This window comes from Corvus brachyrhynchos, unplaced genomic scaffold (assembly GCF_000691975.1).
Source record: "Corvus brachyrhynchos isolate BGI_N302 unplaced genomic scaffold, ASM69197v1 scaffold32, whole genome shotgun sequence".
Taxonomy (NCBI): Eukaryota; Metazoa; Chordata; class Aves; order Passeriformes; family Corvidae; genus Corvus; species Corvus brachyrhynchos.
In genome coordinates this window covers 12148875-12162433 of record NW_008237919.1, presented here as the reverse complement: position 1 = coordinate 12162433, position 13559 = coordinate 12148875, and the positions used below count along the sequence as shown (strand labels likewise).

General features: G+C 38.7%; 1 protein-coding gene across 1 annotated transcript in view; it reads right to left on the bottom strand.

Moving 5' to 3' along the window:
* LGR5 (leucine rich repeat containing G protein-coupled receptor 5) overlaps positions 1-13559 on the bottom strand; it is a 152570-nt gene that overhangs the window by 29403 nt on the left and 109608 nt on the right. The window contains exons 4-5 of the mRNA XM_008632814.2: positions 9557-9628; positions 7920-7991 (exon numbers count right to left, since the gene is read on the bottom strand). Coding sequence (XP_008631036.2) covers positions 7920-7991; positions 9557-9628 — 144 coding nt within the window. The remainder of the gene's footprint in view (positions 1-7919; positions 7992-9556; positions 9629-13559) is intronic.

Genomic DNA, 13559 nt, shown 5'->3' with positions numbered 1-13559 from the left:
AGATATGTTTGTGCCCCCCCCCCCCCCCCCCCCGCCCCTTTTTGGTATCTTCTCTCAAAAACAGCTACAACCTGGGTGTATCTCAAGACCAAGAAATTCCTTAATGTCTTGTTGGAGTGCCTTGCTCATTCATTCAGGTTTAAATCAAATGCTAGATATGGGATCAGGAAGGAGATTTCTCCCAGGTTGTTTTTCCCTCTGAAATAAACAGTTATTACATGGATTGCCTCATCTTGGATGGACGAGGGCCAGAATATGAAAGGTCTGGAGAGGAGGGAAGCCACAAAGATGGATAGAGAAGCCAAGGATAAAATGTTTCTTCTGATGTTGAAAGTAGGACAGGTAAAACCAAAGGACTGTACGTAACAGGTAGGGGAGGCAGAGAAGTGGGAGCACAGGAGGACTGATTTTAGACATGGTGGATTAAAGAAGCTGTGCACTGCTCCCTCTCTTATCACCTTCCTCTTCTCCTGACTCAGCTCTGTCATTCAGGGAGCCTCAGTCAAGTCTCTCCACGAAGTATGGAGCACTGATGGACAGGGGTTGTGGACAGGGCCTGTCTGGGGAGGGCATAAAGGGCAGGAGAGGGTCACTTACAGCCCACCATCTTTGTTAGTGTGTGAGCACACAGACCCTCTTAAAGGTTTGTTCACATAGGGTTAACTGAAGTCTCATTTAAGTAATGGCAAGTGACATCTAAACTAGCTCTGAAAAGTGAATGTAATGAAAATATTGCTGGCTATTGTAAGCCATGTTTTTCAAACCTGGTCTTTTATGCAGGATATCCCCTTCAGTCCACAGGGGAAAACGCTAGGACTATTGTAAAAAGCTTAATTACAACACACCAGCCCAGCAGTTCTCACATCTCACTTTTACAGTATTGATACAAAGAATCCTGTATGGCAACAAGAAGACCAAAAAAGACAAATCACAAGTCACAGTTTAGGAGCATTTGTTTCTGTCCCAGTGCTCTGTTTAACATGAGGAGGTTTCTGCAGCCATGGGAGTTTCAATCTGTAGTGTTTCTCTTCACATCCAGATGTGCTGCTCAGGGGTTTTGTTAAACCTGCATTCAAGATGATGGATGCTAGCCCACTACATACAGACAAGAAGCCAACAGCACTGCTGGGTTTATACAAAGATTGGCTCTGATACTGGGTACTTTCAATCCCCACAACTGGGAAAAAGTGGGGACTAGCTGGAGTTGTTGGGTTCTCCCAGGAGTCTGGCTGCAGACTCACATCATGACCCCACAGCTAGGCAGGCATGTTTGGTGTGTCTGGGAACACTCACAGGTCCTCATCCAACTGGCTCCAAGTGACCTCTCCTAGCCTCCCAAGCAAGGTGTCACCTGCTGGAGACAGTCCCAGGGGCATGTGATTTACCAGATGAACCCCAGGAATACATTTCCCAGTTCAGGGGAATTTGGCATGGGTCAAACGTGTGCCAAGGACTCTGCCAATAGCGCAGCTGGGCGGGCGGCCGTGGCCAGAGCCCGGGAGCGCTCTGAAGGACTGCCTGCTGTGCTCGGCTGGGTGCGATCACCGCAGCGTGTCACTGCATGGCCCCCAGGACCTGACTGGAAATCTGCTGTAAAACACTGCTAAATACTGCCAAATACTGCCAAACACTCCAACAGCAGCTTCTTGGCCTCCCAGATGTGCTGTACGCTCTGGTGGGCTTCAGCCATGCAGAATGATTTCTGGCTAGCAGTTCTGAGGTTGAGAAATTTGTCTGTGTTAGAGATGAGATAAATCCCTCCTCTTTTGAGGTTACTCATAAGACAGGAAAAAGTCAGATGCCTAGTACCTTCTACTGGATGAAAGAAAACATCACCTGGTGGCCTGGAATTGCTAATCTAATACAGTCTCTTTGCACCCCCCTTTGAGAGCAACTGGCTGGTTGAGTTAGGCACATAAAAAAAATAGTAGCAAATGCATTTTAGGGAACCTTGCACCTCTACCTTCCTCCCCTTGGTTATCAATCCAGAAAAATATCTGTGACAGAGAGGGGTGGTCTGATACTGTACTACTGCTTGATGTTTCAGTCACTCTTCTGTTGCCCAGTGCCCTGGGGCTGTAGCAGCTCAGATGGTGAAGGTGTGCAATAGAACAAGGAGACTGCAACAGCGACTTTTGAGATGTCTTTGTGTATGTGTACAGACATCTGCATGGGTACAAACAACCTCAATTTAAAATGTGGGAAACTCCTCCTCTGGGAGTTTGTGGGTACCTGTTGAGGTACCAGCTTTCTTAAGAAGGATAATACCTTCTGTAGCCTTCATTATCATGGGTGTGACATGGAAAACCACAACTAAGGTTCCTGTCTTTTCATGAAAACAATTCTCTGGAGAGAATGTAATTTCATCAAAGTTGTTTGGTCTTTCAACTAAAAATCAGGATTATTAACAGAAGCATCAAATTGGAAAATAATTGTTCAAAGTTAACATTTCTGGGGGAAAAAGAAAAGTGGCTTTTTAATTTCAAGCCTGAACTGGAAGCACTTCAGAACCATGTGCCCTCAAAGTCCCATTCCTTTTTAGGCCAAGCATGGAAACTTCCCTTGAAATGTCAAATATTTGGGGGAGTAGGGGGCCAATGAAAAATCCATTTGCTGACCTGTTCCAGCCAAGCAACTACTGAGAACATCTGAGATGAATTCTAGATAATATTTAGTGTAAAACCTTGTGTCACCATCAGGTGGTCTATAAATACTGAAATATTTTATAAATAAAATTTAAGAAACCTACAAATTATGTTGAAAAATTCTAAAAAATTTCATTGATACTACTTTGCTGTTACTTGTAAAGTCCAATTAATTTGCTTAACTAGATTGAAACTTTGCAAGTTGTTAAGGGAGAAAAGATGGGTTTATTTTTTCCCTCTGTCAACTGTTTAAAGTGCTTTGGAAAATGGGCTATATTGCATTCTCCCCTGTCTTTGCTATTAAAGTAGAAGTTCTTTAAATATCACAGGAATGAGAGCAGGTGATACAGTAAATAATGCTTGCATTTAAATGTCCTTCATGACTGGTTTGACATGGGCAGTGAGACAGATTAAGAATCCAACCTGTTCTTAATTTTGACTACTTCTGTGTGTGACAATGCAGCAGTAAGAGCTGCTTATTAACAATGATGTCTAAACAAGAAAATAAACAGGGAATGAAGTTTCATCTGTACTATTCACTGCAAAGGGTGGTGTTACAATAGTTCCAGTAAAAGAATAGCAGAAGCTTTGCTTTTCCATCTGCAATGCCAATTACCCTTTCCTCCTTTTTTTAGCAATATTTGCAAATGGAGATTTGCAACTTTTCAGTGGCTAGTAATATAATATATATATTAATATGTTCAGGAAAAAAGTAAAAATATTATTGATATGTCATTGCCAGTTTTTGACCTGTCCCTGATTCTTCAAAAATACTGAAATTATATGTCAATTCTGGTGTATAAGGGGTGTAATTAAAAACAAGATGATTACACTAGAGAAACAAAGATACCTATTTAAACAAATACATGCATTAAATGAAAAAAGTTTGACAGAAAATAAGCTGCTCATTAAAAGTGACACTTGAAAAACAAATCAATATTCATACATAAAAAGTTTTTGAACTATACGTATATATTAAAAATCACTAAAAGTTTTTTTGATTTAAACACAGAATGGAGATATTGGTGATGTGGGAAACACAAAATCCAGAGATTTCCTACTTACAGTCTGTTGTAAAGAAATACATTTGCTTAAGGTGACTAATAGGGATGAGAGCATTCGAGTGACTCTTTGAACCCTGCTGCCAAGTACTGAGTTGTGACACATCAGAGACTGTGTGTTCCTCCCTTTCAATCAATTTGAATTGTTAGGACTAGTAATCTGGATAATTTGTGCTCACACTAGATTTCAGAGGAAAATTATAGCCTACACAATAATACAGACACCCTTCTGCTCAAAACCACATCTCAAAATCAACATGTGCCGGTAACTTCCTTACTCCTCCTGCCACCAAGGGAACTTGAGTCCTACGCTAACATTGTCCAAGCTCTGGTAGCTGAACGCATTTATTAATCAAAGCAGCACATTCCTGGTTTTGACTATTAAACTACGAAGACTTTTATAAAATTGTAGAATATTTTAACATTGTTCAATCTTATTTTTTTTGCTTCAGTGACAGAAAAAAATTGTCATTCATTTGTTAAAGTTTTCTCAGATTTTCCCTGTCAAAGGTGAAATTCACAAATCTTACATGTTTTTGGTTAACTTTTGTGCCTATTTCTCATTTTATAGTAAGTATTGAATAATATCTGCTGTCTGAAGAAGACTGATTTGTTCTAGAGGTAGGTCAAGCCTTAAGAAATTTATGAATATTTGTCACTCAAACTTATCATACCATTCTGCATACTGGCAATAATACAACTTGGACAATAAAGTGGAATAAATTGTTGCTTGTTCCTGCAATACATCAGTTCTTGTTCTCTGTACCACAGTCCATTTAACATCAATTAACGGTTCTATTAATACTGACAGCTTTACTGCAATTTTTTAGCCTGGAACGAGATAATAGCAAGAGCATATCATCCAGAAATACCCTGGATGCAAAAATTTGTGAGGAATTTGCATTATGAGTGAACATGGAATATTAGAGTGTGCGTATGTATATATTGTGTACGCATGCACAATTATATATGGATACTTCTATAAAAACAATTTTAACATAATCCTCTTCACATTGATTAAGGTATCAAGGCAGCTGCTATGGTTTGCTCCTTTGCATGACTGCCTTTCTTGAGTAAAACCACAAAAGGCAGAGATCTGAGTCCTGTCACCAGCTTTTTTTCCCCCGCATATATGCTAACCTAAAGCAAAGGGTTAATGAGGCTTTGAGAAATCATGCCACCTGCAGACCTAAACATAATAAATAGAAGAAGTTGTTATCTTATAGAAACTGCTTTTGAGAAGGCTTTTAACCTCTTAATTACACTCTTGAAAAGACTCCTGCTATTTCAAAGGCTTCAAGAAATAATTCCTATTGTAAATCAGAAACCAATGCAAAACAACCTTGTGAACAGAAAATTCCTAGACTATACGAAACAAGAAACTGAATCTGTGCACACCTTTATCTGACAGGCACAGCCCCTTTTAAGCAAACAAAAGAATAATAGTTTTCTTTTTCTCAAAGAAGTCTCTTTTACCAGTGATCAGGTGATAGTACAAACCCATATCATTCCATCTTAGGTCTGCTAGACAGCTGTCTAAAGGTTTCTACTGACCATTCCTATTCTCCCTCTGTTTTAATTCAGTCCTTTACATGGACTGCACAAACTCTGGTTTACTTCTTCAACTTCACCCAAGGAAAAAAAATATTTGCAACAAAGACGGAGTGAGACTGTCATTTTGTTTAGAAACTGTACTGAAAATTCAACAATCTCTTTCAGAGCAACAAAGGAACTCTTGTTGGCTTGGCTTATCATGTTTTGGTCCAGAATGTGTATAGAGTGATGTGATCTCAGCAAGATTTTTTTTATTTGTTTAGTAGAAAGAAAATCTAATATAGTCACTAGATCAGCATTTTCTCATGACTTTTTCAAAGATCAAAGGAAAGAACTGTAACCTCAAAAGCATATGGCTGAGATATTTCTGTCTGTGTCTGGTCAATAAAGAAAAAAGGCACTGACCAAATAACAATTATAAGATAATTAATTCTTAGGGCTGCTTCACCTTTAGAAACCTTAACAAATGCTTTGTATATTAAGGAGGTACCTGTAGTTCAAGACAGACATAAGAATATGGGAGCTATTACAGTACAATGTGTATCTGTGTAGTGCTAAGTTATACACAGATGACATGATTTTTCTGAAAATAAATGAATTTCATTAATTTTGGTCTTCAGATTGCAGCTGAACAAAATGTATGCAAAATATGTTAACCTTCTGGTGGAACTTCTTTACCTACACAAAAAAGAACAGTATATTCAACATAGCACATTTTTCAACCAACACACCTTTACTCTAACCAGATCGGTACAGATGCTCATTCTATCCTTGTCATTGTTAGACTTTTACCTATGATGTTGGTGATCAGTGCACACTGTAGCAACATTTCTTGTGAAAGCTATTTGAACTTCTGGCTTGAATTCCCTATTTGGATCTTGTAACGTTTTAGGAAAATAATTTTATCTGAGAGTAATTCTGTGGCAATATAAGGTGGGCAACTAAAGCATAGAGAAGAGTCAGATGACATTTTGACATCTCTGACCAAAGAACTGCTTCTCTGTTTTCAATCGTCTAGATATTTTATGCTGCAGATTCAAAATCAGTAGATCCTTTAGAAAATTTAGTAATTTTTTGTATCATGTGACAATACAATTTTGTGGATAATTCAGAAACTAACTCAATTTACTGCATCATGTGTTTAGAAAGCAAAAATGTCTTTGTAGTTTCAAATATGAACTGCAAGTGCAGCAGAAGAAACTCCTGACACCAAATTGCCTAAACAAGAACATGGCCGATGAAGTTCAGTATAGATCAGTGTCAAGAGAGGTACTTAGGGAAAAGGCAATTCCAACTTTACAGGACAAGTTCTTGAGTAGCTACTAACATGCTAGAAAGAGGTCCTGCAGTTGCAGTACGTATGAAAATAACAGCTCAACATTCAGTAAAGGTTAAAAAATTAAACAAAATAGAGTTTTGAATTAGTAGGAAAGCGAAAAAAAAAAGCATCCATTTTTGCCCTCTATAAACCCATGGTGAGCAAGCACTTTAACCATGCTGTGCAAGACTTATCCCCCCTTCACTTGTCTCAGATCAAACACATGAGAACTGAAAAAAAGTTCAGTAACATGACAAGGATGACCAGAAGAATGGAATAGCTTCCACAGGAGAAACAATCCTAACAGACTACATCTGAAAAATTGACTAATGGAGATAAAAGAGCAGTATATAAATCTGGTGTACATGAATACGGAACTGCTGCTTCCACTTTCTTCTGATGCTGCAGAGTACATCAAATGTGGTGAGGAGTTCCAAGTAAATATCAGGAGGTACCTCACCATGCTGCACAGGCTAGCTGGATCACCAGACATGCTGCCACAAAAAAATCATGAGTGTTTCACTGGCTCAAAAGGGAATTGTACAAACTCATAGAAAAAGACCCTTTAGCTATATAGACTCAGTGACTCCCTGAGTGCAAATCTCTGGCAGCTGGAACAGTTTACCAAAGCAGTATTAAACTTTTAGCTGGACCTTCTAGTTTTCCTTTGGCATCTGTTGTTGCAGGTTGGATGCTGGGCTAGGTCAGCTTTTAGCACAACCTGGTACAACCATTCTTACAGGGTAGAAGCACATCAAATAATTTTATTCATACCACGAAAACAGCCAATCTTCACTCTTGGTCTAGCAGTTCTGGCAGGAGGTCTGTTAAAACTGAAGCTTGTGGACTGAGTCAGCATGGACAGTCAAGAACTATAAATACAGAGGCCTGCCTGAAGCACAGAATATAATTAAGCATCCTCTAGTACACTTTGTTTCATGAGTTATTAGTGTTTTCCATACTGCTTAAAAAGAAAAAATTACACCAAATGAAAAAAAAAAAGAAGGGAGTAATTTGGGATTCTGTCTCTTCCCTGGTAAAGAATACTAACAAGAAACCATGTTCGTGACAGAAAGCATTGCAGGCCAAGGAGTGTCTTCTCAGATGCTGAACCAGTCTATAACGCTGCAAAGAAGCTGCCAGTGTCATGAAATTACTGGAATGAAATCAGCCACTTTTGATGTTTAATTGAGAGTACAATTCTCTCCAAAAGCAGCTCAAAGACAATTAAAAGAAAAAGTTGATTCAGCACATTACAAAGTGATATTAACAGATAATTATTAGGTAATCGTACATTGCTGTTCATGCAAGGTTGCAAATTGATTAATCAGGTATACTCACAGAGACTGCAGGCTGCGCAAGTTCTGGAGTGCTTCGGTAGGAACCTGGCGTAGCTGGTTATTCTGCAGCATCCTACATTTTGAGTAGCACAAAACCCAGAATCAACACAGTAAAGATAATTTCTTCCTACAGCAAATTTTCTTCCAAGCTTACCTTCTTTGTACTGGCTGTGCTTCGAGATTACAAAGAAAGTTACACAAATACTCCATCCCCCTGCCCCTGTCAAAAGCCCACTCCCTTCAAAGCAAACAAATACCTGTAGCATATTAGCTTTGTTAACAGCTAGACATCAGCTTTGAGCAGGATTTTCAAAGCAGCCAAGGAAGTTAAAAGGATAAATCCGATTTGCTTTCAATAGGGCTTATAACCTCCTAATTGCCTCCAGTGATTCCGAAATTTTCATTCTCGTGTACTGATTTTGTTTTCCTTCTGAAGTGATTCTATTCTGATAAAGCTGTGGAGGACTGACTCTTGAAATTCTTACTCAGGAAAATGCAACAATGGCAAATATAACTTTGACCTGTGTGAGGCATTTATGATTTAGTTTGAATAAAATTTTATCTTTATAAATAAACTGCTATTTTTTTTCAATGAAATAAATTTTCTCAAAACAAAGGTTGTTAGCAATGACTTGACTAAACTTTTTTCTGAAATATCACATCATTTAGCTTGCAAAGATTGAAAAATCACTTTCTATTCCTAAAGAATATTTTCAATATGGTTTCATTCATACTACCTAACATCCTTGTTTGGACCAGCTCCTACATATATAAATATTCTATGTGGATAACTCTGAAGTAGTACATGCTGCCTTCAAAAGGAGGCATATTTAATGGGACACTGTAAATTAAATAATTTCTGGCAGGCCTAAATCTGCTTGGGCCAACAAGAGCTAGAGCTTGCCAATTTAAAAGCAGATGGAGTGGGAATCCCTTCATACTTCTTTTCCAGCTCAGTATTTTTTCAGTAGAGATTTGTAGAGTAGCTTCAGGCCTGGCTTGATTGGAGGTCGGTGCTCTTGCTAATAATACAGTTTCTGTGAACTTTACATGGGCAAAGATCCCCTCTAGTGTAAACACTGTGAGATGTGGCCTGCTAATAATTTTAGTAACTGTATGTAATGTCTTATTACTCCAAATAATCCAGGGTTTTGTAATGTTCTTATAATACATGTAATAGTCATTACATTGCAAAGAACAAGATAGGAAATGCGACCAGTGTTTTAAACTACATTGTGTTGTATACAATAATGTTTTTCCCCCATGTCTCTCAAGAAAAAGAAAAGGCAATTTCCCCCCAGTTTTGTGTGACCATGAAAAGTTCAGTTTAAATCAGGATTTTTGAGAAAATAAAGAAACTATTAACTGAACCAATTTTTACCTTTGATATTGTACAGAGACATCTACTTGATCAGCAAGTTGTTTTTAGAATGCCATTAATGTTTTCCAACTTTTTTTAGGATACTTTCTATGTGAAAAAACAAAGATTTAATGATGTTCATATGTATCTTCAATTGAATTGTTCAAAATGAGCTGATCAAAATATGTAATTTACTTGATCAAAACTTCACTGGATAATTAGTTCCCTAGAGCTTTTAAGAAATCAGAAATATATCAAACAACACACAGTTTACTTACAGCACTTTAAGACTGAAAAGGCCAGCAAATGCTCCCTTAGGAATGTATGTCAAGCCATTTCCTGCAAGACGTCTGCAAAGTTTGAAAAAGGAAAAGAGTGAATACTTTTTCTCTTCATGTGGAATTAATTTGGTTGCTAAAAAGTGCAACACAGCTATGTTTGAGCAACTGATGCCAGAGGCAGTAGTTTAAGAGCCTAGCTTTGTCATTAATACACTTTTAAAAGTAAAAAAAAGAGAGAAGCCTGTAACTGCACAGTTGATCCACTGACAGCTGGACTGTAGAGAAAAAAATTCAATTTCACTGCAAATTTTGTTTATGGTTTAGAATGTACATTGAATTCTTCATATTCTTTTCAGGAATTAGACCAATCCCAGCAACTAAAATACAGACATACCAACAACTATTAGCGTCATAGGATTTACAGGCATGCAGTTTTGGAATTGTGCATGTATGATGTCTGTGAACATTTAATTAATTTGCACTAATATAAAAATATATCCACATAGCGATGATTACAGTTTATTTTGAAATAACTACACATAAAACTGCTGTAATGCTGGAATAATAGTTTGCCCTTTGAGCAGATATGGAACAGGTTGACAGAAAGTGTATTTGTTAAAATTTGTAGGGCTTGCATCTTGCTCTCAGATTGCCTGAAGGCATTTTACAGACCTAGGTAAGTACACCAAATACCTCTGTAAAGCATGTTACTCTGATCAAAAAAACCCAACCAAACAAAATACCAAAAGCAAAAACCCCCAAACAAACAAACAAAAACCCCAAAACCAAACCAAAAAAACAACTGCATCATTCTGTAAGGTTTGTGTCTAGGAAAGAAAGAATCTATTTGATATGAAATAATGGCATTTCCATGTTCCCCATCAGTGCAACTCCAGATGATCCTGGAAATGCTCAAGGCCAGGTTGGATGGGGCTTTGAGCAACCTGATTTAATGGAAGGTGTCCCTCCCCATGGCAGGGGATTGGAATTAGATTGTCTTTAAAGTCCCTTCCAACCCAACCCACTCTGATCTTGCATTTAGCCTTCTGACATGGCAACTCAGCCTGAATTTGCTGTGATACCTGTACCCTGCCTGGAAAACTGACTGGTAAGGGAGGGCTTCCCAGTCAAGTTACTTTGAGTCAGCAGGGCCACAGTGTGTGCTCCTAGCTGACAAAAAATGCAAATTGGTATGATGTAACCCCCTTTGCAGAACAAGTTAAGCCAAGTGGAATTGCATGTCCCATCAGCCAAGATATTGCACCGGAATTGCAGAGCCCATACCCCAGCTGATGCGGTAACAGAGCTGATATTTGATTCGGCCTCTGGCCCCTTAGGAAAGAACACAGGACTAGTTCCAGAGAATTCCTTAGGTGCCATGCTGCCACAGAGGAACCTAGAGCACTGAAATAGGCACCAGATTTGCCAATACTGATCATGGAAAAGGCCAAGTACTTTTGACTGGAGTCCCAGAGATCCAGCACGGACTGGCCCTTAAATGCTGTCTTATTTTGGGGTTGAGTGTTCCCTGAGCTAACTGCAGGGTCCTGTGCACACCTTGTTTTTAGTCACCACTTTCATACAGAAAATAACAAGATAAATTTGGTTACATATTAAAAAAAAAAAGAAAAAGAAAAAGAAAAAGAAAAAGAAAAAGAAAAAGAAAAAGAAAAAGAAAAAGAAAAAGAAAAAGAAAAAAAGGATGAATCTAGATCCTCGCTCCAAAGACTTTTCAGGAGTTTTCAGTTAGTGGAAAAGATTCTTTCCTGTACAGACATCCCTGCTGAGCTAGGCAACCCGTAACACTGAGCTACGCCTCTCTGTTACATGAATGTAATTGTGCTCTGCAATGACAATCAGCTTCAGACAGAGCTGCTGGGCTTGTCTCTCACTGCAGAGTGTACTGGAGTCCAATCTCCAGGCATCTGAGAATTGGGCACACGTAGCTGAATTCCTGCAGGCAGATGTGCAAACCAAACCTGGTTCACTCTTGTTGCAAGATGAGGCACTCACAGGCTCAGATGTGAGGGCCTTTTTTCAGATGTGTGAGGGCTTTCTGCAAGCTTCAGCTTTCATTCTGAACACAAATGGCATTGACTTCTGGGCTGTTACTGGATCAAGCAGGCAAGTGCTAGGTTAGGCACAACAGATTGTGTTCCTGAAAGTAAATGCCTTTTGTGAATCGCTAACCAGAAGGGGCTGAGAACCTGTCTAATTCTGATTTCAGTTTTTATGATATAATTTTTTAGAAGAAAACCTAAAGACTGCTTCACCCCCACAACACCCTTTTGCTCTGCCACTTTAATGACATGACCGACACAATTCTGGACATGAGCTTGGCATGAACCAGGAAACAATGAGTTTGCAAAACCTTACTGGAAAAAAAAGAAGGTGCAGGTATTGGGATTTTCACTTCAGTTACTGCTGTAAGTGTCATATGGAAAAATTGATGAAGAGCAGAGCACTAAACCCACACATCTGAAGACTCAAGCGAGTGCTCTTTCAGGCTGCTGTCCCTTCTTCATTCATGGTTGAGGCAATGCAAACTGCTGAATGCACTACATGTTAATACCCCCTGTTGGAACTGTAATACTCTTTATAAAGTGGGCTAGCTGAGAAAATCAAACGTATTTAAGATCTCCTGGAGAAGGGCTGTGGCAATTACCAAGCATGCACCCACCACCTGGCTGCAAATGCAGGACGGCAGCAATATGACTGGGACACTGTGCAGATTTAAAGTTTCGTTTCAATGTCTAAGCACTCACTTTCCCCAGCTTTGGAGCATCTTTGTGGCTCTTTGTGGCAAGCCTAATGTTTGGAATTTTTTGAAAATGTACAGCCATGTCCCTGAGCTGTTCTGAGTGGTAGTTACCTGAACTGTTAAACTGAAATGTGATTTTTAATTCTTGGGTTTTTTTCAGATTCCAACCCTTTTAAAAAAATTTTGCTTCTTTTCCTTTTAGATCACAACTTCTTAATTATTAAAATTGTCTTGTACAAACACTTAAGATAGATCTAGAAACAACATGTTAAACTTTTTCGTAGGCACAACTTCTGTATTTACTCCTTATGAGCTTTTTTTCAGTCTCAGGTAATTCTTGAAGTTCTGCTTTGCATATTTTTCAGTTTGGAAAGAGCTCTCACTAATTTTACAGACAGTGCTTAGAACTATCTTATATGATATTCCTCTGCTGATGCAGCAGCAGATCACGCTCTTCATGTACAGCCCTACATATTTCAGCACAGGGCTACATCAAGTATATCACAAATGCCAAAACGCAAGTATGTCCTTGTAGCTCTCTCACCAAGCAACCTGACAGTGTCAGGAAAAGGCAGACATCTGGCAACAATTATTTTTGATGTAATTATGTTGTCTGACTTTCATTTACCATACTAAATTCTTTCTCATGATGCACTTCTCATGATTTTCTCTGGAACAAGCTCAGCAAAAGCACCTACCTATTCCCAAGATGCTCTCTGAAACCACTTCTGGCACAATAGTGGCATCTTCCCAGCCCTTTAGAATTCCCCAGCACTGTAGTACTTGGTAAAAATCAGCAAAAATTATTCATTTGGATGGTTGTCTAATTCTTTTAACATTCTTGGATGAAAGTTAGCACATCAGTCCTTTATGGCATGCTGCAAAGCTCAGGAAATTCAGCTTATTTATTCCTGATAATTTTTAATGTCTTCTTTGCAACGTTTTTTTGCTATTACTGTGTTTCTATTCTCAACCTTGGCATAAGGGAAAATTCATCCCTTTGTTGACACTACAGTTTGTATCAAGTGTCTACCAGGGTTCACTCCTCCACTTCGGGGATTTTGTTTTCCATTACCCAAATTATTTGAGGGAAGCTGCCCAGTATTTTATTGAATTTTGGAGGTACTTTGGATAGTAATTTTAGCCTGAATGGGTAAGTATAATTTTCCCTGAAAAAATGAAAATGGACACAGTACCTGTCTCTATAGCTGAGCATTTAGTTACTGATTTCTGAGAGCA